Source organism: Rana temporaria, chromosome 6 (assembly GCF_905171775.1).
Source record: "Rana temporaria chromosome 6, aRanTem1.1, whole genome shotgun sequence".
In the NCBI taxonomy this organism is placed as follows: Eukaryota; Metazoa; Chordata; class Amphibia; order Anura; family Ranidae; genus Rana; species Rana temporaria.
Window position 1 is genome coordinate 6,483,700 of NC_053494.1, and position 25,471 is coordinate 6,509,170.

The following is a 25,471-nucleotide window of genomic DNA, read 5'->3' on the forward strand; positions in this document are numbered from 1 at the left end:
AAAAAATTTTTTTTTTTTTTTTTTGGGCAAATGGGCCTATCTTGAGAAAGGGGCCTGGAGCTGCAGCTCCATCAGCCCCATTGTTAATCCGGCCCTGCACACCATCGGTTAAAAAACGAAGTTCAATGCTTCCAAGCATGCGTCGACTTGATTCTGAGCATGCGTGGATTTTTAACCGATGGACGTGCCTACAAACGATCGTTTTTTTTGTATCGGTTAGGAATCCATCGGTTAAATTTAAAACAAGATTGCTTTTTTTTAACCGATGGATAAATAACCGATGGGGCCCACACACGATCGGTTCGGTCCGATGAAAACGGTCCATCAGACCATTCTCATCGGTTTGACCAATCGTGTGTACGCGGCCTTAAGGTGTCAGCATGCCAATTTCGAGCATGCGCAGGTTTCCACGGCGACAGGTAAGTATACAGACGCTCGGGTTTCTCATCGGGAAACAGGCAGACATGAATCTCGACGAGAAAATAGAGAGCAGGTTCTCTATTTTTCTCGTCGAGATTCTGGGCAGATTTCCAGAGGAGAAACCCGAAAGCCTCGTACACACGCTCGGTTTTCTCGCCAAGAAAGCTCTGCCAGCAGTTTTCTTGGGCCCCATACACACGAGAGGATCCATCCGCTGGAATTGATCCACGGACCGGCTCCAGCGGATAGATCCCCTGGTGTGTACGATCCAGCGGATCTGTTTCCGCAGATTTTTATCCCCTGGGATGGATTTCCAGCGGATAAAAATTTGAAGACATGCTTTAAAATCTATCCGCTGGAATCCATCCCAACGGATTGATCCGCTGGTCTGTACAGACTCACCGGATCAATCCGTCCGAATCAATCCCCCGCATACGTCGTAATGATTCGACGCATGCGTGGAATTCCTTATATGACAGCGTCGCGCACGTCGCCGCGTCATCATCGCGGCGACGGCGCGGCACGTCATCGCGATGGGATTTTGGCGCGGATTTCGATTCGATGGTGAGTACACACTCCATCGGATCAAAATCCTCGCAAATCCTCGAGAGGATTTATCCGCGGAAACGGTCCGGTGGACCGTATCCGTGGATAAATCCTCTCGTGTGTATGGGGCCTTGCTGGTTCTTGCCGAGAAAACCGAGCGTGTGTACGAGGCTGTTGTGTTAGAACCTGAAATGTTTTGGCTGTTTAATGTAACCATATTATGGTCATTAAGGGGAACAAATATTAATAAGTAGTTAAACTATATACAGAAATTGTTTTGGATTTCAGAAACATGGAAGATCTGAGTGGCTTGGTGATCCTTCAACCAGGATATCAAGGTGACTAATGTACTTAGTTTCTGTTTAAAAAAAAAAAGAAATATGCTTTTGTGATGTCATCACCAGATTGTGGGTGAGCTCATCATGACAGATCAGACAGGTTGAGATCTTTAGTAATAGGATCATTGTAAAAAAAAAAAAAGAAGAAGAAAAACAAACAATAAAATAGTTTAGTGTTGTTATAAGTACATTGCATGAGAGTCTGGGCGTGGTCAGATGTGGTGTGGGGGTTGTCAGATGTGGTGTGGGCGTGGTCAGATGTGGTCTGGGTGTTGTCAGATGTGGTGTGGGCGTGGTCAGATGTGGTCTGGGTGTTGTCAGATGTGGTGTGGGCGTGGTCAGATGTGGTCAGATGTGGTTTTTAGCCGTCACACCCATGCAACCTTTATAGAGTAAAGCAGAGAAATGTTCACATTTCCACATTGTCAATAATTAACCCCTTGGCGTCGAGCGTAGGGAAATATACGGCCCCACTGGACTCTCCTCTGGACTGGGCTTTTTTTTCCATAGGGCCGCATATTTGCGTATCTCCCTTTCTATCTTCCTGTGATCCAAAACCACCCCATATTTATTTAATTAATGCCCGGTACGCACAATTTTTTTTTTTTGCATGCTAATCTCAGATTGAATCTGAAGAGTTTACAGATACGCCGTCGTAACTCTGAGTGCGGGCCGTCGCAACTCGGCGCCTGATTCATAGAATCAGATACGCCTCACAGTTGCCTAGATACGAGCAGCGTAATTCTCCTACGCCGTCGTATCTTAGGGTGCATATTTACGCTGGCCGCTAGGTGGCGCTTCCGTATATTTCCGCGTTGAATATGCTAATTAGCTAGATACGCCGATTCACGAACGTACGCGCGCCCGGCGTATCGTTTACATAAGGCGTCGGAACGGCGTAAAGTTACCCCTCATTAAGCAGGGGTAAGTCATGTTAGGTATGGACGTCGGAAACGTCCGAACAGCGCCGTATTTTACGTCGTTTGCGTAAGTAATCCGTGAATGGGGCTGGGCGTAGGTTACGTTCACGTCGACTAAGCATTGAGCGGGCGTAATTTACTTTAAAAATTCGACGTGATACTGAGCATGCGCGCATGCGCCGTTCGTAAAAAGCGTAATTTACGTGGGGTCACCAATCATTTACATACAACATGGCCCCTAACAGACTAGTTTGAATTAGGCGGGCTTACGCCGTGTCAGATACACTACGCCGCCGTAACTTAGAGCGCAAGTTGTTTCTGAATACAGGACATGGCGCTCTAAGTTACGGCGGCGTAGTGTATCTGAGATACGCTGCGCCCGCCTAAAGATAGGCGTTTGTATGTGAATCTGGGCCATACCCTCTACAAATTATGGAATAGATTTATGGACTTTTTATTTATTTTTTTATTGTTTTTACTAGTAATGGTGGCGATCAGCGATTTTTAGATGGACTGCGACAACGCTGCCGACAAATCTGACACATTTTCCAAATTTTCGAATTTACAAAAAAATTACAAATTTAATTTTTTTTTCGAATTTATGAACATTTGAAAAAAATTTGTTAAACAGGTTTTTGTGGTTTCGGATATTTCCGAATTAATGAATTTGTTGAAATACGTTAAAAAACAGATTTGGAACAAAACTAATTGCACATCTCTAGTAATCTGCATTTTTTATATATAACACAAACACAGGGGGGGCATATAATGTTATGTTACAGAGAGGGGGATGGGATGTTTATAGTGTAATGGCTTAACAACCAAAAGCTTCAAAAATGGTCATTTCTTTTGATTCTGATGAAAGTTTTTGGTTACAGATAAGTGAGAAGAAGAGCGGTGAGGGCCAGGATCATCCAGTGATGACGGGAAAGGCTGAGGGCCACTCCATTGCCCGGATCCACTATGACGATGGGTCCTCCAGTTGTTTTTGTTGATAAAGTGACACTTGCCGTGCTGTTGAGTGGGGTGACCGAGGTTCTTCCATTGGGTGGAACGGTGGAGGTTCCTGAATTGTTTGTGTTGATCATGTCTCCTCCACATGTGTTTGTTGGTGAAGGAATTCCCGTCACATTGAGGAACGGTACTTGGAGGTAACTGCTGATCCAGTCTTGATAGGATGTGACAAGAGAGTAAACCCCAGGGCGGTTCGGGGAAGCACAACCATCACCCCAACTTACAACTCCAACCTGGTACCAGATACCCTGGACTTTACATACCAGAGGTCCTCCTGAGTCACCCTGAAAGACATCAGTGTCCATATATTACATCTGTCCTGTCTGTCTGTTTAGTCTATCTATCAATCTATCTATCTATCTATCTATCTATCTATCTATCTATCTATCTATCTATCTATCTATCTATCTATCTATCTATTTGTCTGTCTATCTATCTATCTGTCTATCTATCTTGTCTGTCTGTCTGTCTATCTATCTGTCTATCTTGTCTGTCTATCTTGTCTGGCTATCTTGTCTGGCTATCTTGTCTGTCTATCTATCTTGTCTGTCTATCTATCTTGTCTGTCTGTCTGTCTATCTATATATCTATCTATCTATCTATTTGTCTGTCTATCTATCTATCTGTCTGTCTATCTATCTTATCTGTCTATCTATCTTGTATGTCTGTCTATCTATCTATCTATCTATCTATCTATCTATCTATCTATCTGTCTGTCTATCTATCTATCTGTCTGTCTATCTATCTTATCTGTCTATCTATCTTGTCTGCCTGTCTATCTATCTATTTATCTGCCTATCTTGTCTGTCTATCTTGTCTGTCTATCTTGTCTGGCTATCTTGTCTGTCTATCTATCTTGTCTGTCTATCTATCTTATCTGTCTTTCTGTCTGTCTGTCTATCTATCTATCTATTTGTCTGTCTATCTATCTATCTGTCTGTCTGTTTGTCTGTCTGTCTGTCTATCTATCTTATCTGTCTATCTATCTTGTATGTCTGTCTATCTATCTATCTGTCTGTCTGTCTATCTTGTCTGTCTATCTATCTTGTCTGTCTGTCTATCTATCTATCTATCTATCTATCTATCTATCTATCTATCTATCTATCTATCTATCTATCTATCTATGTATATGTCTGTCTGTCTGTCTGTCTGTCTATCTATCTATCTATCTATCTATCTATCTATCTATCTATCTATCTATCTATCTATCTGTCTGTCTGTCTATCTTGTCTGGCTGTCTTGTCTGGCTGTCTTGTCTGTCTTGTCTTGGCTGTCTTGTCTTGGCTGTCTTGTCTTGTCTGTCTTGTCTTGTCTGTCTTATCTTGCCTGTCTTATCTTGCCTGTCTTTTCTTGTCGTGTCTACATATTATAATTGTTGGGAAGACGTCACTCACCTGACATGAGTCCTTCTCTCCATTTCCATACCCAGCACATATCTTCTCCTCTTGGATGATGACAGTACTGGCATTGATGGAGTTTTCTACATGATACATACGGTCACATGTCTGATAGTCAATTAGGGGGACCATGACCTCCTGGAGGATCCCATTCACAGGCCCCGTCCCTGAAGATAAACACATAGGCCCAGATTCACGAAGCTCAGCGCATCAATAGGCGGGCGTATCGCAATGCAGATACACTAGACCGTCGAAACTTAGAGAGGCAAGCAGCCTATTCAGCAAGCAAATGCGCGCTGCGATGCGCCATCGTAATGTAATTTTGATGGCGTAACCCGACGTAATTCAAATTGGGAAGGAGGTGGGCGTGATCCATTTAAATGAATCGTGACCCCATGCAAATTAAGGTCCGAACGAACGGCGCATGCGCCGTCACGTGATCGCATCCCCCGCGTCCCACTGCGCATGCGCCCCAATTCGCCGATCGTATTCCCCCCCACGATAACCCAGCCCACCGTTTCCGCCCAGGGCATAAATCCGCCCGGACATGCGCCAGTCAAGTGCAAAAGTACACCTGCTGGTTTTGGTCGTTTGGTGTGGCTACTTTTGCTTTGTTCAGATCTAAAAAGATGTCTGAGGCTGGCACGAAAGATAGGAGGGAAAAAAACTTTCTTATTGAGGAGAAGGCGGTGATTATAGATGCCATGAGGAAGTATAACAAGTTCCTCCACGGCAAGGAAAGTGGCTCGACCAGCAAGGTCCGTAAGGATCAAATCTTGGCACAGATTGCTGCGGAGGTGAGTGCCCTTGGCTATGCCAACCGGACCCCAGACAAGATCGCCAAGAAGATCAACGACCTGCGGCGTCTTGTGAAGGAGAAGGTGGCCAAGATCAAAAAACACAGTAGGGGCACCGGAGGTGGACCAGCCCTGAAACTAAGACTGACACCTGATGAGGAGGTCATTGCCAGGTGCCTGGAGAAGGAGCAGGTGGAGGGCCTGGAGGGCTTCGAGTCAGTTGATCAGCCCTTGAGGACAGGTGAGTGTGTTTTTTCTTTTATCTGGTGTATAGCATGTGGGGGGGGGGGGGGAGTGAATATGTGACAAGTGTGTGGGTCCACCAACATGTTACTGTTTTGTGTCATCCACAGATGTGCAGGATGAAGCGGGCCCATCCTCGGCTGCTGGCCAACCAAGCCCATCCCAGGATACCAGTGTCCACACCTCTCCATTAGAGGAAGTGGAGGAGGAGCACGGGCACCTGGATGATGGCATATATCTGGGGGATGAGACCACCGTCGCTGGACCCTCCCATACCTCCATAGGGGATACCCCCCCAAGGGACTCCAACTTTATTGTAACCCCCCCAAGGGCCTCCACCCTTTTGGGAAGCCCCCTAAGGGCCTCCGACCTTTTGGGAAGCCCATCCTCCCTAAGGGAAGTTCCCTCAGGGTCCTCCCCATACATTCGTCCCCAAGCCTCACCTGCACCCAGGAAGGCAATTAGGAAGACGAGGGGTGATCCTGATGCCTTAGAAGCCACTTTGGCTATGGACCTGGCCAGGCAGACCCACCATGTGGGTTCTGTTGCATGTGATATGCGCCGGGTGGCAGCCAGCCTGGCCTCCATGCAGCAGACCCAGGCTGCTTTCACTGCCACCATTAGTGAAAATGTGCAGGAGGTCAGTGCCAACAGCACTGCGTTGGTGACCTGCGTTAGGGACCTGGATGACACTAATTCAGGCCTTGTGGCAGAGGTGAGGAGCCTGGGAGTGGCCATACAGGCCAATACAGCAGCCATTGAGGCGGTGGGGAATCAGACCACTGCGGTCCTCACCCGCATAGCCCTGGCTTTAGAGGGTATCCAGGCAGCCAGGGAGAGACCGGGGGATGTTCCTCCTCCCAATGACCCACCCCCCCCACCCGCGGCTGCCCCCAGGCAACAGAGGGCACGGAGCCTTGGCACTAGGCGTAGTACACGTCGGGCCAGATGAGTGCCATTTATATTATTTTATTTTTATATTCTATTTGATTTTTGGTTATTAATTGATACTCATGATATGAGTGATATTTTTTTATTATGATACTCGATTGGAGTTGTATTTATTTTATTTTTATTTGGGATATATATATTGACAAATATTTTCTGAAAAACATACAGCAACATAATTGGAGCCTTGACGTGGCGTTGCTGCTCCCAAGTACCGCACGGTGTACTTCGGTCTAATCCAATTTATTGGTGTTTGGGGGGGGTGTGTTAGGGACCACAGTGGGGTGCATGCGTGCATTAGCATTGTGACATGTTTCATGTGCGTGTTGCACGTGAAAATAAGCCTACCACGAGGCATCTCCTGACTGCTCTTCCCTCTGCAGACGGGGGACCCTCGGGTGGGGGGGGAATGTCTGGTTCGGGGGTCAGGTCATGACGGACTTCAATCTGCAGGCCCCTTCTCATTGCGAAATTGTGCAAAATGCAACATGCCCCGATTATCTGGCACACAAAGTCTGGGGCATACAACAGTGTACCCCCAGACCTATCTAGGCATCGGAACCGTGACTTCAGGAGGCCAAACGTGCGCTCCACCACTCCCCGGGTACGTATATGAGCCTCATTGTAGCTTCTTTCTCCTGGTGTTTGTGGGTTCCGGAATGGAGTCATGAGATGGGGTCCCAGGGCATATCCAGAGTCACCTGTAAGGGAAAAGACAGGAGGATGTTAGTCATGCATGTGCCCCTCGTGATGTCAGCATCATGGGGGGGGGACAGTAATGCCTGACACCCATGTCACTCACCAACCAGCCAGCTGTCCCCATACACGTTCTCTTCAAATTGTCTTGGGATGTCGCTTTGCCGGTAGATAAAGCTGTCATGGGTGGCTCCAGGGTGTTTAGCACATACGTGCCATATGAGGCCTTGAGCATCGGTTATTACTTGTACATTAATGGAATGCCAATTCTTCCTGTTACGGTACATATGCTCAGCGTCACGGGGGGCCTGGAGTGCCACGTGAGAACAATCAATGGCCCCCACAGTGCGTGGAAATCTGGCTATTTTATAGAAATCGGTTCTTGCCTTCATCTGCTGGACCTCCTGGGTGGGTCTCACAATGTGGTGGGACATCCGTCTCAGGATGGCGGGTACAACTTGGTGCACGCACCTACTCATTGTGGATTGGGACATCCCAGCCAAATTTCCACTGGTTCTTTGAAATGATCCACTGGCAAAAAAATGCAGGGTTGCCATGACCTTGAGCAGTGGCGGCACTGCTTGTGATCGATGTGTTGGGTTGGTGAGGTCATCCTGCAGGGATCGTACTATTTCCATGATGGCTTCAGTGTCAAATCTCAACAAGCGAAACACCTCCGATTCCACCATGCCAAAGAGGTCCATGCGATCTCGGGGTACCCTCTCCTGTGCCCTCCTCCTCCTCCTGCGTGCTCGTAGACGCCGTAGTACTATGACCACGGCTGCCCCTGACATGTTGGCACACAGATGTGTTGTCCTGCAAGTGTTGTTGCTCAGCTCCTCTGTCACGCTGCTGCTGTTGTTGCTGCTCTCCAGCTGACCTGTGCAAGTCCGTTGCAAAGTTACCCCTGCTTTTATGAAGGGTAACTTTAGATCGGGCTAGCAGCTTACGCGCACCGCGCGTAGCCTACGACGGACAATCGTACGCATGTGAATCGGCATTTCGCCCTCATCTGCATAATTGAATAGCTAATCAATGGGAACGAAGAATACGCCTAGCCTAAATATGCGCCTAAGTTTCGCCGGCGGAGGACAGTTGCGTTGGACGGGTGAAGCCTAAGTTCACGTGTATGTGCTTCTGTGGGTACCGCGCATCGATACGACGGCGCACATCTACACTTACGCCGCGTATCTCGAGATACACCGTCGTATCTGCTTCGTGAATCTGGGCCATAGAAGACAAAACTTAGAAAAAAGTCTCAAATTCTATTTCTTTCATTATTTGTGTGTCATATAAGATAGAGGATCAGAGCACAATAGTCTAAGTCGGTGAAGTAAAATTAGAAATATACATAAAACTATTTTTCAGAAAACAAAATGATAATTGTCATGTGCGTAAGTATTCACCCCCTTTGTTATGAAGCCCATAAAAAGCTCTGGTGCCACCAATTCCCTTCATAAGTAACATAATTAGTGAAATGATGAGAATCCCAGTGGTAAGATGTGGCAAGATCATAGAGACTTATGCAAAGCGACTTGGAGCTGTGATCCGGACTAGGACAAAAATAGGCCTGGGCATTTTATACTGAGCAGCCCGGGGGGGGGGGGGGGGCGCCTTGCCGCGGCGGCGCTTGGCGGCAGCGGTTAATGATAGGATGTGGGGTTCCAGCACCTTGTACCTCTGGACCCCTTTACATTACATAGCACCTTGCACCTCTGGACCCCATAACATTACATAGCACTGCACCTCTGGACTAGACATGTGCACAGCAAAAAAAAAAAATTATTTCTGTTTCGTTTCTGTTCGTTTATCGTGATTCGCAACAAGTCGTAATTTCGTAAGACGTTAGTTATCGTATTCGTACTCTTTAGTATTTTCGTAACACTCTTTTTTCCGTTTCCGTTTTTTTCTGTTTGTTTATTTTTCGTTGAATCGAGATTCGTATTTTCGTTATATTTTGTATTCTGCCGCGTTCGTATTTTTAAAATGATCTTATTCGTTCCTTCGTTTTTACGTTAGTTTAATTTTCGTTGTTTTGTTATTCGTATTTACATTATATTTTCCATCATGCCGCATTCGTATTTTCGTAAGAAATATATCTTCGTTGCTTTATGATCATTCGTATTTTCGTGTCTAATTTCCTTTGATTGTAAAAACGTACTTTTGTAGATTTTATTGCATTCGTAATTCTGTTAGAATACATTTTACGTTTATTCGACACACTACTCGTCGTAATTTTGTAATTCGTACTTTACTGTGATTGACTTGTCTTAGTTAGCACACACACCCTGTCTAGAATGAAGTCTGACGTAGAAGAAAACTAAAATATGTCAGATATTACAAATACAAATCTAGAAATGAGATGCACTGCAGTCTAACACAGAAAAAGACACAAGGAGCCAGGAGGTAATGAGAAAGAAGCTCATTGGGGGAAGGAACAAACCTCTTCAGAGGAAAGGGACAGCGCTCAGTGGCTATTGGTCAATGTCCAGAAATATTTCAGTACTAACGAAAGCTAATTTACATTATTTTGTATTTTCGTTGTTTTCATTTCCGTTTTCCGAAGATTCGTAATTTATTTTTCGTTAGTTTTGATTTTCGTTTTTTAGCCTTTGTTCGGCATTTCGGTTGTTTTCTTTTCGGTCTTCGAATATTAGTAAGTTTGCATTTTCGTTCATTTTGTTTTTCGTAATTATTTTTTTTTTTGGGTTCGGTATTTTCGTTGTTTCTATGTTTTCGTTTCTTTCATCTTTCGTATCTTCGTTGTTTTTCATATTCGTTATTTTGAAAATATCGTTATTCGTTATCAATTGCGCTAAACCATTCGTTCATTCGTATGTTAACGAATCAACTAAAATAACGAAAATTGACGGAAAACGTATTCGTAACTTAAAAAATTGCACATGCCTACTCTGGACCCTTTTACACTAAACAGGACCCTGCACCTCTGGACCCCTTTACATTACACAGCACCCTGCACCTCTGAACCCCTTTACATTACACAGCACCCTGCACCTCTGAACCCCTTTACATTACACAGCACCCTGCACCTCTGAACCCCTTTACATTACACAGCACCCTGCACCTCTGAACCCCTTTACATTACACAGCACCCTGCACCTCTGGACCCCTTTACATTACACAGCACACTGCACCTCTGGACCTTTTTACATTACACAGCACCCTGCACCTCTGGACCCCTTTACATTACACAGCACCCTGCACCTCTGGACCCCTTTACATTACACAGCACCCTGCACCTCTGGACCCCTTTACATTACACAGCACCCTGCACCTCTGGACCCCTTTATGTTACACAGCACCCTGGACCCCTTTATATTACACAGCACCCTGGACCCCTTTACATTACATAGCACCACATCTCTGGACCCCTTTACATTACACAGCCCCCCACAGTTTGTTACACAGACATCCCCTAACAGTTCTGGACCCCCTGCATGTTACACAGACCTCCCTACAGTACAGACCCCTCCCTACAGTACAGACCCCTCCATACAGCACAGACCCCTCCCTACAGTGCAGACCCCCCTCCCTACAGCACATACCCCCTCCCTACAGTACATACCCCCTTACATTACAGACCCCCTCTACAATACAGACTCCCCCACATTACAGACCCCTCTACAATACAGACCCCCCCACATTACAACCCCTCTCTACAATACAGCCCATACAGACCCCCCTACTTTACAGAGACGTGACGTCACGGCCGTCGCGGAATACCGGGCATTTGCCCGGTGCGCCCTATGGCCATTTCGGGCCTGGCTGTGATAGCCGCAAAAAGTGGCTGTACAAAGTGTTTTGACTTTTTCTGTTATTTTGTCCTATTTGTTGTTAGCTTCACAATAAAAATAAATAAAAAGAAACATCTTCGAAGTTGTGGGCGTGTTCTGTAAATTAAATGATGCAAATCCTCAAACAATCCATGTTAGTTACAGGTTGTGAGGCAACAAAACATGAAAAATGCCAAGGGGGGTGAATACTTTTGCAAGGCACTGTAGCTGTGTAAATCTCAGAACTGGACGGACAGTAATACAAATGCTGTAGGAGTTAAAGGGGTTGTAAAGGTACAATTTATTTTCCCTGAATATCTTCCTTTCCCTTAGTGCAGTCCTCCTTCACTTACCTCATCCTTCCATTTTTCTTTTAAATGTTCTTATTTCTTCTGAGAAATCCTCACTTCCTGTTCTTCTGTCTGTAACTCCACCCAGTAATGCGAGGCTTTCTCCCTGGTGTGGAGTGCCGTGCTCGCCCCCTCCCTTGGACTACAGGAGAGTCAGGACGCTCCCTACGTTGCAGATAGAGAAAGGAGCTGTGTGTTAGTGGGCGTCCTGACTCTCCTGTAGTCCAAGGGAGGGGGCGCGCACGACACTCCACACCAGGGAGAAAGCCTTGCATTACTGTGTGGAGTTACAGACAGAAGAACGGGAAGTGAGGATTTCTCAGAAGAAATAAGGACATTTAACCACTTCCCGACCGCCGCATGTAGATATACGTCGGCAGAATGGCACGGACAGGCACATCAACGTACCTGTACGTGCCTGCCTAGACGTGGGTCGGGGGTCCGATCGGGACCCCCCCGCTACATGCGGCGGTTGGGTTCCCTTGGGGAGCGATCCGGGACGACGATCCCCCCTCGCGATCGCTCCCCAAAGCTGAAGAACGGGGTGAGCCGTATGTAAACACGGCTTCCCCGTGCTTCACTGTGGCGGTGCATCGATCGTGTCATCCCTTATATAGGGGAGACTCGATCGATGACGTCATTCCTACAGCCACACCCCCCTACAGTTGTAAACACACACTAGGTGAACCCTAACTCCTTCAGCGCCCCTTGTGGTTAACTCCCAAACTGCAACTGTCATTTTCACAATAAACAATGCAATTTAAATGCATTTTTTGCTGTGAAAATGACAATGGTCCCAAAAATGTGTCAAAATTGTCCGAAGTGTCCGCCATAATGTCGCAGTCACGAAAAAAATCGCTGATCGCCGCCATTAGTAGTAAAAAAATAAAAATAATAAAAATGCAATAAAACTATCCCCTATTTTGTAAACGCTATACATTTTGCGCAAACCAACCGATAAACGCTTATTGCGATTTTTTTTACCAAAAATATGTAGAAGAATACGTATCGGCCTAAACTGAGACATTTTTTTTTTATATATATATATTTTTTTGGGGGATATTTATTATAGCAAAAAGTAAAAAATATTGCATTTTTTTCAAAATTGTCGCTCTATTTTTGTTTATAGCGCAAAAAATAAAAACCGCAGAGGTGATCAAATACCACCAAAAAAAAGCTCTATTCGTGGGGAAAAAAGGACGCCAATTTTGTTTGGGAGCCACGTCGCACGACCGCGCAATTGTCTGTTAAAGCGACGCAGTGCCGAATTGTAAGAACCCCTTGGGTCATGTAGCAGCATGTAGGTCATGTAGGTCCTTAAGTGGTTAAAAGCAAAATGGAAGGATGAGGTAAGTGAAGGAGGACGGCACTAAGGTAAAGGAAGCTATTTAGGGAAAAATAAATTGTATCTTTACAACTCCAACAAATTCCTAATTTGCATGTCATTTGTGTGTTTAGCTTTAAAAAATACCATTAAAAGTCTGATTTACCATTGAAGGTGGTGGTGCCCCAGCCGGTCACCCAGCAGTCCAACCCACACGGGAAGGTGGCGGGGGAAGCCGGCAGACAGATCGGAGTGATGTATTGGGTGAAATTGATGGGATTGGCCAACTTTAGCAGAGCGATGTCCCCAAGAGATCCTGTACCGTTATACTTGCTGTTTTTGATGATCAATGCGACTTCGGAAGCCACTGTATGATTGGAGTTGGCATCCAGCTGGTTCAGGCCCAGATACACTCTAAAATCCTGTAGCTGTATTGGACTGAATCAAGAAAAAAATGATCGTTTACTGAGGGGCCATTTCTGTTTTCTGAAAATCAATACAGCTAAATAAATAAACCACCATATATGGGCGGCCTGTCCCAGGGCTGTCTTAATGAAAGGGGCACACCTGGGCACTGCACTCTGACCCCTCTACACCCCAGATATCCCCCAGCACTCTGACCCCTCTACACCCCAGATATCCCCCCAGCACTCTGACCCCTCTACACCCCAGATATCCCCCCAGCACTCTGACCCCTCTACACCCCAGATATCCCCCCAGCACTCTGACCCCTCTACACCCCAGATATCCCCCCAGCACTCTGACCCCTCTACACCCCAGATATCTCCCCAGCACTCTGACCCCTCTACATCCCAGATATCTCCCCAGCACTCTGAACCCTCTACACCCCAGATATCCCCCCAGCACTCTGACCCCTCTACACCCCAGATATCTCCCCAGCACTCTGACCCCTCTACATCCCAGATATCTCCCCAGCACTCTGAACCCTCTACACCCCAGATATCCCCCCAGCACTCTGACCCCTCTACACTCCAGATATCCCCCCAGCACTCTGACCCCTCTACACCCCAGATATCCCCCCAGCACTCTGACCCCTCTACACCCCAGATATCCCCCCAGCACTCAGACCCCTCTACACCCCAGATATCCCCCAGCACTCTGACCCCTCTACACCCCAGATATCCCCCCCAGCACTCTGACCCCTCTACTCCCCAGATATCCCCCCAGCACTCTGACCCCTCTACACTCTAGATATCCCCCCAGCACTCTGACCCCTCTACACCCCAGATATCCCCCCAGCACTCTGACCCCTCTACACCCCAGATATCCCCCCAGTACTCTGACCCCTCTACATCCCAGATATCCCCCCAGCACTCTGACCCCTCTACACTCCAGATATCTCCCCAGCACTCTGACCCCTCTACACCCCAGATATCCCTCCAGCACTCTGACCCCTCTACACCCCAGATATCCCCCCAGCACTCTGACCCCTCTACACCCCAGATATCCCCTTAGCACTCTGACCCCTCTACACCCCAGATATCCCTCCAGCACTCTGACCCCTCTACACCCCAGATATCTCCCCAGCACTCTGACCCCTCTTCATCCCAGATATCCCCCAGCACTCTGACCCCCTCTACACCCCAGATATCCCCCCAGCACTCTGACCCCTCTACACCCCAGATATCCCCCCAGCACTCTGACCCCTCTACACCCCAGATATCCCCCAGCACTCTGACCCCTCTACACCCCAGATATCCCCCCCAGCACTCTGACCCCTCTACATCCCAGATATCCCCCCAGCACTCTGACCCCTCTACACCCCAGATATCCCCCCAGCACTCTGACCCCTCTACACTCCAGATATCCCCCCCCCCAGCACTCTGATCCCTCTACACCCCAGATATCCCCCCAGCACTCTGACCCCTCTACACCCCAGATATCTCCCCAGCACTCTGACCCCTCTACACCCCAGATATCCCCCCAGCACTCTGACCCCTCTACACTCCAGATATCTCCCCAGCACTCTGACCCCTCTACACCCCAGATATCCCTCCAGCACTCTGACCCCTCTACACCCCAGATATCCCCCCAGCACTCTGACCCCTCTACACCCCAGATATCCCCTTAGCACTCTGACCCCTCTACACCCCAGATATCCCTCCAGCACTCTGACCCCTCTACACCCCAGATATCTCCCCAGCACTCTGACCCCTCTACATCCCAGATATCCCCCAGCACTCTGACCCCCTCTACACCCCAGATATCCCCCCAGCACTCTGACCCCTCTACACCCCAGATATCCCCCCAGCACTCTGACCTCTCTACACCCCAGATATCCCCCCAGCACTCTGACCCCTCTACACCCCAGATATCCCCCCCAGCACTCTGACCCCTCTACATCCCAGATATCCCCCCAGCACTCTGACCCCTCTACACCCCAGATATCCCCCCAGCACTCTGACCCCTCTACACCCCAGATATCCCCCCCAGCACTCTGACCCCTCTACACCCCAGATATCCTCCCAGCACTCTGACCCCTCTACACCCCAGATATCCCCCCCAGCACTCTGACCCCTCTACATCCCAGATATCCCCCCAGCACTCTGACCCCTCTACACCCTGCACTCTGACCCCTCTACACCCCAGATATCCTCCCAGCACTCTGACCCCTCTACACCCCAGATATCCCTCCAGCACTCTGACCCCTCTACACCCCAGATATCCCCCCAGCACTCTGACCCCTCTACACCCCAGATATCCTCCCAGCACTCTGACCCCTCTACATCCTAGACATTAAGCCCATACACACAATAGGACTTTTTAAAAACAATTGTCCCATGGACGTGTTTGATCGGACAATCCAACAGTCTGTACGCTCCATCGGACAATAGTTTTCAGTTTTTCAATGGACAAATGTTCGCTATCAAACTTTCCGGCAACAAATGTTTGATGGAGGATCATCCCATCGTGTGTACACAAGTCCGTCCGACTAAAGTCCAAAGTACAAACACGCATGCTCAGAACAAATGCTAAAGATCAGACAACAATAGCAGAAGTTGCCCAAAGGGTGGCGGTAAAGAGCTGAAAAAACACGTGAATTGGTGAAAGTTGGCTGAAAATGTTGTGCTGTCTGTTTGCAGAACAAGTTCGCAGCCAACGCCCTTCGGATAAAAATCCACGGAAAAGTCAGATGGAAGTCCGATCGTGTGTACGAGGCTTTACACTCATGCAAAATACTATGGGCTAGATTCAGGTACGAGATACGCCGTCGTATCTCTGAGTTGCGGCGTTGTATCTATGCGCCTGATTCATAGAATCAGTTACGCATAGATTTGACTAAGATCCGACCGGCGTAAGTGTCTTACACCGTCGTATCTTAGTTGCAATTTTACGCTGGCCGCTAGGTTAGCGCTTCCGGAGATTTACGTGTTGAATATGCAAATTAGGTAGATACGTCGATTCAGAAACGTACGTTCGCTCGGCGCATTTTTTTACGTCGTTTACGTTAGGCTTTTTCCGGCGTATAGTTACCCCTGCTATATGAGGCGTATCCGATGTTAAGTATGGACGTCGTTCCCGTGTCGAGTTTTGAAAATTTTACGTTGTTTGAGTTCGCGAATAGGGCTGGACGTAATTTACGTTCACGTCAAAAGCAATGACGATTTGCGGCGGAATTTCGAGCATGCGCACTGGGATTTTTTCACGAACAGCGCATGCGCCATTCACAAAAAACGTAAAATACGCGGGGTCAAGTGAAATTTAGATAAAACACGCCCACAACATCCCCATTTGAATTAGGCGGGCTTACGCCGCCACACATACGTTACGCCGCTGTAACTAAAGGCGCAAGTTGTTTCTGAATACAGAACTTGCGCCCTAAATTACGGCGGCGTAACGTATCTGAGATACATTACGCCGGGCGGATAGATAGACCATTCTATCTGAATCTAGCCCTATTTCTTTTCCTTTTTAGAGGATAGAATTTTAGAAAAATGCGGTGTACTTACTCATCGAAGCAATGGGCTGCACTCAGTACCCACTGGTTAGAGATAATGGATCCTCCACAGCTGTGTTGGCCTTGAGCGTAAATACTGACCTGCCAGGGCCACTGACCGTCCACGGCATCTGTGCCACCAACAATTCTGCTGGAGATCGCCGGGGAGCCGCACACCCAATTATTATCTGCTGCAGATGCGTCAAAAAGTGCTGAATGAAAGCAAAAAATGTGTTTTAGGTTTTTTTTTTATCCTAAATTCTGTCTACTGTAAGAAAACATCATATATGCTTTTTTTGAAGATCTAAAAAAAGTGTAAAAATAAAAAAATTAACTGAAATAAAAAAAAAAATGATAATAAAAAAAAACGCTCCTGTCCCCGGTAGCTTGCGCTCAGAATCGAACGCATGTGTAAGTCCCGCCCACATATGTAAATGCCGTTCAAACCACACATGTGAGGTATCGACGTGTGCGTTAGAGCGAGAGCAACAATTCTAGCACTAGACCTCCTCTGTAACTCTAAACTGGTAACCTGTAAAAAAAAAATCAAAGCGTCGCCTATGGAGATTTTTAAGTACCAAAGTTTGGCGCCATGAGTGTGCGCAATTTTAAAGCGTGACATGTTAGGTATCTATTTACTCGGCGTAACATCACCTTTCATGTTTTACAAAAAATTGGGCTAACTTTACTGTTTTGTTATCTTTTAATTTATGAAACCATTTTTTTTTTTTTAAAAAGGCGTTTGAAAAATTATTATGCAGATACTGTGCGAGATAAAAAGTTGCAATGACCGCCATTTTATTCCCTAGGGTGTCTGCTAAAAAAACATATAATGTTTGGTGGTTCTGAGTAATTTTCAAGCAAAAGAATGATGATTTGTACATGTAGGAGAGAAGTGCCAGAATAGGCCCGGTATGGAGGTGGTATAAAAGCCCGGTATTGAAGTGGTTAAGTATCAAAGTTTGGAGCCATTCCATGCAATTTTAAAAGGTGACATGTTGGGTATCTATTTACTCGGTGTAACATCATCTTTCACATTATACAAAAAAATTGTGCTAACTTTATGAAAATTCTCCAGATGTAATTGATTTGTTAAACTCGTCCTTTCAGGTTTTTCTTCTTTCAGATTTTCGTTCTTCGGGTTTTCATTCTTTTGGATTTTCGTTTTTTTGGGTTTTCGTTCTTTTGGGTTTTTCGTTCCTTTTGATTTTGTTCTTTTGGATTTTCGCACTTTTGTTTTTTTTTGTTCTTTCGGGTTTTTTGTGCTTTCAGATTGTCATTCTTTTGGGCTTTCTTTTTTTCGGGTTTTCTTTATTTTGGATTTTCGTTCTTTCGGGTTTTCGTTCTTTCGGGTTTTTGTTCTTTCTGACACATTTCTCAAAAGAGTCTTCGTTCCTTCGGATGCTTCTGAATGAACGAATATGCAGAATTTCACCTGAAAACGAATTGCACGTGTCTACTGCCCATACATGGTTTGAATCTTGGCCGGTCCCTGCTGTAGGTCCCTGGTTCGGGGACGGGACCTGTGAATGGGATCCTCCAGGAGGTCATGGTCCCCCTAATTGACTACCAGACATGTGACCGTATGTATCATGTAGAAAACTCCATTCTTTTGGATTTTCGTTTTTTTGGATTTTCGTTCTTTTGGATTTTCGTTCTTTTGGGTTTTCGTTCTTTTGGGTTTTTCGTTCCTTTTGATTTTGTTCTTTTGGATTTTCGCACTTTTGTTTTTTTTTGTTCTTTCAGGTTTTTCGTTCTTTCAGATTGTCATTCTTTTGGGCTTTCTTTTTTTCGGGTTTTCTTTATTTTGGATTTTCGTTCTTTCGGGTTTTCGTTCTTTTGGGTTTTTGTTCTTTCAGGTTTTCGTTCTTTTGGGTTTTTCGTTCCTTTTGATTTTGTTCTTTTGGATTTTAGCACTTTTGTTTTTTTTTGTTCTTTCGGGTTTTTCGTTCTTTCAGATTTTCGTTCTTTTGGGCTTTTTTTTTTTCGGGTTTTCTTTATTTTGGATTTTCGTTCTTTCGGGTTTTCGTTCTTTCTGACACATTCGTCAAAAGAGTCTTTCGTTCCTTCGGATGCTTCTGAATGAACGAATATGTCGAATTTCACCTGAAAACGAATCGCACGTGTCTACTGCCCATACATGGTTTGAACCTTGGCCGGTCCCTGCTGAAATGGTCAAGATTCAAACCTATGGACTAATTTGGAGATAATTCAGTGATGAGGGCTCATTAATATTAATATTGTATATACAGTAATTCAGGAGGTAAACAGTTCCACAGGGAATGTAATCCCAACCATTAAAAATCCCGCCAAAGAGATCACCAAAGGACACGGGGCTACCCTGACTCCAAATCAACAATGGCAGTAACAAGATGTGAAGAGCTTCAGGTGTTCCACAATAACAAAAAAATTTAAATAAACAAAAAGCAATAACGTAAAAAAAAATTATATTTTTCTAGATTTTAAACCAATAGAATAATGTGTGGTATAGAGCATAACAAAGTGCTCATTGTCGGTCTAGAATGTCTCTAGGAATAACAGAGTGATCGTAATTTTTCTGTTGACTTTAGTGGACCATAAAATCACGTAATTAAAATAAATACTGTCAGCTAAAGCTCTGTAACCCCTGTATACCTTACAGCAAAATATCTTCTAGAAATAAAACATCATAAGAAGGGTTTGTTCTAAAGGGTTGAGGGTCTCACCTGCGGCCATAATGACCAGCGCAGTGATCGCTGCCATTTCTTTAGATTGAAGGAAGATCAGTTGAGGTCTCTCTGTCTTGGTGATAAGTGAAGGATAAAGCTTTTTTTCCCCTGAATATCGGCTTTTCTAGAAGATTAGTATGCTTGGTGATTGACAGTCCTCTTTGAAAGGTGACAAAGGGCTTGACTTTTTTTACTTTTGTGAGCAAAAAAAAACACTCAGAACACTCAGCACAGAAAAATGTTACCCTTTACAACAAAGAATTCTGCTTTTGTGTCCCTACTAGGAATTCTAAATCTCATGACATTGACGAATTACACGTGATTTACCTTTGTGTTACCACAGTGTGACTCGATCTTTACATGCCACCAGCCTGGACCCTGGAGAACTTCTCAGCCTTAAAGCGGAGTTCCACCCAAAGGTGGAACTTCTGCTTTAAGCACTCCTCGCCCCCTGGCATGTAATTTTTCTGGGGGCGGGGGGCTTAGTTAGGAGTGGGACTTCCTGTCCCACTTCCTCCTTCCGCTGCTGCTACAGGCTGCCTAGGCGCCCGCTCCTCTCCACCTAGGCGGCCCCTCCCTCTAGGCGATCTCCTGGGACACGTGACAGGTCCCAGAAGATCGCCTGTCCACTCAGAGAGCGCGACACGCGCATGCACAGTGCGTGCACGGTCGTGAAGCTGAAAGAGTGGCAATTAAGGCACCGGCGGAGAGGAGGGGGAGAGGAGCGACGCTCCTGGCGTAAGTGTCTGCTGACTTTTAGTAAACATAAAAAGCCTGGAACTCCCCTTTAACTGTGCTTACATTGGTAGTCAACACTCTATTGGTCCATAGACATTCACCTGAGCACCAATCATAATAATTTATATATGTGTACCCAAGTCCCGGGGGCCCCTGAAGCCCAATGATGACCTCCAGAGTTAAGGGCAGCTGACATCCTTCAGTGTAGAGTGGGTTACAAGGCATGGTGGGTGTAATACAAGATGAAAAGACACAAAGAGATTTATTATCTCTTAAACAGAACTGTGGGAGAGAGGATTAGGGCCAGGACACCCTTAGGTAGATGCAATGTTAATTGGTAGACTCCAAGACTTCTAGAAGTAGACAGCTATTCAGGTGAAGGCCTCCAGCCGGACACCACTTCTGTATAGGCAGGACCACTGTCTCCTATGGCAGCAATCTTGTAGCTGTTACTAACAGTAAAGGTATTCAACTCTCTGCAACATGAACAGTTCTCTTCATCCCACACTCACTCGCTGTGTGTCTTCACTCAACGAGCTCACGGTCTCTCTCACTAGAATTCAGATCCAGTGGTGTCACTAGGGTTGGTGTCACCCGGTTCGGTAAAACATGGTGTCACCCCCCTCTGTCTAGGCTGCCCAGCACCAAGCAGACAGTGCACAGGCACGGGGTGCACCCAAAACCAGCCCCTGTAAATGATAGTATAGGGCAGTATAGTGGCAGGTTAGGGTGGTATAGGGCTGTTTGGGGTGTTACATGGCAGGCTGGGGTGGTACAGGGCAGGCTGGGGTGGCACAGAGCAGGCTGGGGTGGTACAGGGCAGGCTGGGATTGCACAGGGCAGGCTGGGCATGTCAGCTAAAAAAAAAAAAACGGGATGGTGTCACCCCTCTAGCGGGTGTCACCCGGTGCGGACCGCACCCCCCGCACCCCCCTAGCAATGCCTCTGTTCAGATCCACTAGCCACTGGATCCCCTGAGAGCTTTCACTTTAGCACTCAGTATCTTCCTCAAGTGTCACCCCTACTTCACTGCTGGGTCCCTGGCTTGGCACTCACAGATACTCTTCAAGCTTCACCCCTGCTCAAACATTAGGTCCCTGGTTTGGCACTCCAAAAGCACCCCCTCTGCTGTCCCGCTGGGTCCCTGACTTGGCACTTGCTGATGCTTTCTCACTTCTTCACCATCCCCGGTTGGAGAGACGCCTGCTCTGGTACTGGCCTCAGCTTACTCACTGTGTTCTCTGGTAGCAAGGTGGATGGTCCCTTTGTGGGGACAGCTTCCCGTCCAACTCTGACCACGACTGGTTCCCAGGCTGGCAGAACTATTACGTCTGGTTGGACTACAAGCCCGGGAGCCGTGTCCTCTGCTGGTGTTGGTCCTGTGTGCTTCATTAAGTCCCGGGTCACCGCAGCCGTCTACCAGGAGATTTTGGAGCACTTCATGCTTCCTTCCGCAGACGAGCTCTATGGGGCTGCTGACTTCATTTTCCAGCAGGACTTGGCACCTCCCCCACACTGCCAAAAGCACCAAAACCTGGTTCAATGACCGGGGGACTACTGTGCTTGATTGGCCAGCAAACGCGCCTGACCTGAACCCCATAGAGAATCTGTGGGGCATTGCCAAGAGAAAGATGAGAGACATGAGACCCAACAATGCAGAAGAGCTGAAGGCCGCTATTGAAGCATCCTGGTCTTCCATAACACCTCAGCAGTGCCACAGGCTGATCGCTTCCATGCCACGCCGCTTTGAGGGGCCCAAACCAAGTACTGAGGGGCCCAAACCAAGTACTGAGTACATATGCATGCTTCTACTTTTCAGAGGTCCGATATTGTTCTCTGTACAATCCTTGTTTTATTGATTCCATGTAATATTCTAATTTTCTGAGATTGTGGATTTGGGGTTTTCATGAGCTGTAAGCCATAATCATCACAATGATGACAAATCACGGCTTGAACTATCTTGCTTTGCATGTAATGAGTCTCTCTCATATATTACTTTCACCTTTTAAGTTGCATTAGTGAAATAAATTAACTTTTTCACAATATTCAAATTTTTCGAGTTTCACCTGTAAGTGGTATAGCAGGAGCATGGAAAATGTTCTTACGTATTTTCGAAATCTTTTGCATGTAAATGCCTTATCGCCATATTACGCCATATTACTTTTGTCACCTAGAATGTGGGCGAGTTAACTCTCCAAATAGTTTCTACTAGTCAGACAGGTTGGGATTAGTTTCACTGTAACAGAGACAACAATTCATCGATTGCAATCCTTGCCCCTATTTCACATGCTTTGACTTTTACATCATCGAAAATCAGCATTTTTAATATATTAGGCAATACATCTCAACTTCTAATCTTGGTAAGAGTTCCTTTGACTTGTAGGAAGGCACTGCCACCTCAACCTGGACCATGAACCGGAATCAGGACCCTCCACTGATTGATAGTCACATTACCTCCATGTGTCCTGCCTATTGAGTGTTTGTAGCAGGGGCGGCCCGTCCATTAGGGCGCACGGGCGCCGCCCCCTCTATCTACACCACCCCCTATATGGTTAATGGATAGATTCATGCATAGATAGATTCATGCATAGAATAGATTAATTTAAAAAAAAAAAAAGTTTGTATTACCAGCAATGGTATTTTATTGTCATTCTTTTTTCTTTATATATGTTCGTTTTGCTGCAGTAGGTTCTATACATGCTACAGATGTGGTACTTTACATACAGACCAAGGGGACCCCACAATAGGCATTTAAAGCATTTAAAGGATTTTTTTATTTTTGTTTCACTATAAGCATCATTAAAATCACTTCTCCTGTAAAAACATTTTTAAATAACAATTTCAGTACCCGGGCCCCTATATACCCTTTTTATGGTCAATAACTTGCATATATTCCTTCAAAATGGGGACTGGTTGTTGTTGTTTCAGTTGTTGTTGTATTCAGTTGTTGTAGTTGTTGTTTTCAGTTGTTGTTGTTTCAGGGGTGGTTGTTGTTTCTGTTGTTGTTTCTGTTGTTGTTTCATTAGTTGTTTTCAGTTATTGTTGTTTCAGTTGTTTTTTCAGTTGTAGTTGTTGTTTTCAGTTATTGTTGTCGTTGTTGTTTCAGTAGTTGTTTCTGTTGCTGTAGTTGTATTCAGTTGTTGTTGTAGTTTTCAGTAGTTGTTGTTTCAGTGGTTGTTGTTGTTTCAGTTGTTGTTGTTTCAGTTGTTGTTGTATTCAGTTGTTGTTGTTGTTTTCAGTAGTTGTTGTTTCAGTTGTTGTTGTTTCAGTTGTTGTATTCAGTTGTTGTTATTTTCAGTAGTTGTTGTTTCAGTGGTTGTTGTTGTTTCAGTTGTTGTTGTATTCAGTTGTTGTAGTTGTTGTTGTTTCAGGGGTGGTTGTTGTTTCTGTTGTTGTTGTTGTTTTTTCAGTAGTTGTTTTCAGTTGTTGTTGTTGTTTCAGTAGTTGTTTTCAGTTGTAGTTGTTGTTTTCAGTTATTGTTGTTGTTGTTTCAGTAGTTGTTGTAATTGTTTTCAGATGTTGTTGTTGTTGTTTTCAGTAGTTGTTGTATTCAGTTGTTGTAGTTGTTGTTTTCAGTTGTTGTTTTAGGGGTGGTTGTTGTTTCTGTTGTTGTTTCTGTTGTTGTTGTTGTTGTTGTTGTTGTTGTTTCTGTTGTTTTTTCAGTTGTAGTTGTTGTTTTCAGTTGTTGTTTTCAGTTATTGTTGTTGTTGTTTCAGTAGTTGTTGTAATTGTTTTCAGATGTTGTAGTTGTTTCAGTTGTTGTTGTTGTTTGTTTTAGTTATAACTTAACTATTACTAACTATTCAATTATAGGTATTGGAATTTCCTTTCAAATTTGGCTGTTAGAGAATTTTCCGAAATAACGCATGACGTATCTAAATTAAACAGAACGGAACTAATTAATAATAATATATAACAATAATAATAATTAAAAAAAAATGTTATTATTATTAAAATTGTTATTAATTAATTTCATTCGATTCTTTTAGATACGGCATTCGTTATTTCGGATCATTAGTAACGTCAGATAAATTTGTATTCGTTAAGTTGACTAACAGCCAATTTTGAAAGGAAATTCCAATACCTATAATTTAATAGTTAGCTATTGTTGGTTAGTTAGGTTGTTAGTTATTAATTATAATTTTCGTATTTTCGTTCTTTCGAATTTTCGTATTTCCTTTCTTATTTTTGATGATTTTCGGATTCTCGAATATCTGAATTTTTCCATTTCCGAACTTATAAATTTTAGAATTTCCGAATTATTTCTGAATTTCCGAATTTTTGCATTTACGAATATTCACATTTAAAAATTTACAAATTTTGATCATAGCGAATGACCCGAAAACCGAAAAACAAAAATAAAATAAATGGATGAAACGAAAATGAACAAAGTTTTCGGCAGTGCACGTGTCTACTTGCCTCTGAAAAGTGTTACTGGTTGGCAGGCAAAATTTTCATGAGATCGGATTTAGAGTCAAACCTATTTTTCATGCTACATGCATGTAAACTATATATATATATATATATATAAAAATTATATAAAAAAAGGGGGTTGCCATCAGGGGCCCTGGGGACCTCCGAGCCCCTGGGGACCTCTGGGCCCTTTAATAAAAACAAAAAATAAATAAAAAAAATATATATAAAAAAAATTGTAGAAAAAGGGGGGGTTTGCCATCTGGGGACCCTGGGGACCTCTGGGCCCTTTAATAAAACAATAACAAATTAAAAAAAATTATAAAAAAATATAAAAAATATATATAATTTTTTTTTATAAAACAAAAAATAAAAAAAAGGGGGTTTGCCATCCGGGGCCCTGGGGATACACACAGTTCCCAGAAGACACTGTGCCCCATTCCCCAAGTAGTCAACACGAGGAGGATGAGGAAGAAGACCTGCCGTGGAATAGGAAGAGGCAGATTGGGAAGATCTGCCTAGCAACCGTCATTTCTGGTAAGTAAAAAAAAAAATTTTTATTTTTTTTTTATTTATTTTTTTAGAGCATTCTTATGTAATTTTTTATTTATTTAAGGTGGACCTCCGCTTTAAATTAGCACATACTTGGCTTATTATAAAAGTTCATAAAATGCAAAAAAATTAATTTATGACAGACATGAAATCAATCGAAAGGAAAAGCATAGGTCTATGGGACTTTGAATGAGGCTAATCATTCATTGGAGAAATCAATATATACACATAATAATAATAATAATAATAATAATAATAATAATAATAATGTATTTATTGCATAATTAAAATATATATATATATATTATGATAAAC

The 25,471-nt window shown here is 44.7% G+C and overlaps 1 protein-coding gene across 1 annotated transcript in view; it reads right to left on the reverse strand.

Moving 5' to 3' along the window:
* Nucleotides 1-2,941: 2,941 nt before the first annotated feature.
* Nucleotides 2,942-25,471, reverse strand: part of LOC120944328 — a 35,694-nt gene continuing 13,164 nt past the window's right edge. Inside the window, exons 6-10 of the mRNA XM_040358380.1 lie at nt 19,451-19,577; nt 16,759-16,957; nt 12,954-13,225; nt 4,633-4,802; nt 2,942-3,522 (exon numbers count right to left, since the gene is read on the reverse strand). Coding sequence (XP_040214314.1) covers nt 3,097-3,522; nt 4,633-4,802; nt 12,954-13,225; nt 16,759-16,957; nt 19,451-19,577 — 1,194 coding nt within the window. The 3' untranslated portion in view covers nt 2,942-3,096. The remainder of the gene's footprint in view (nt 3,523-4,632; nt 4,803-12,953; nt 13,226-16,758; nt 16,958-19,450; nt 19,578-25,471) is intronic.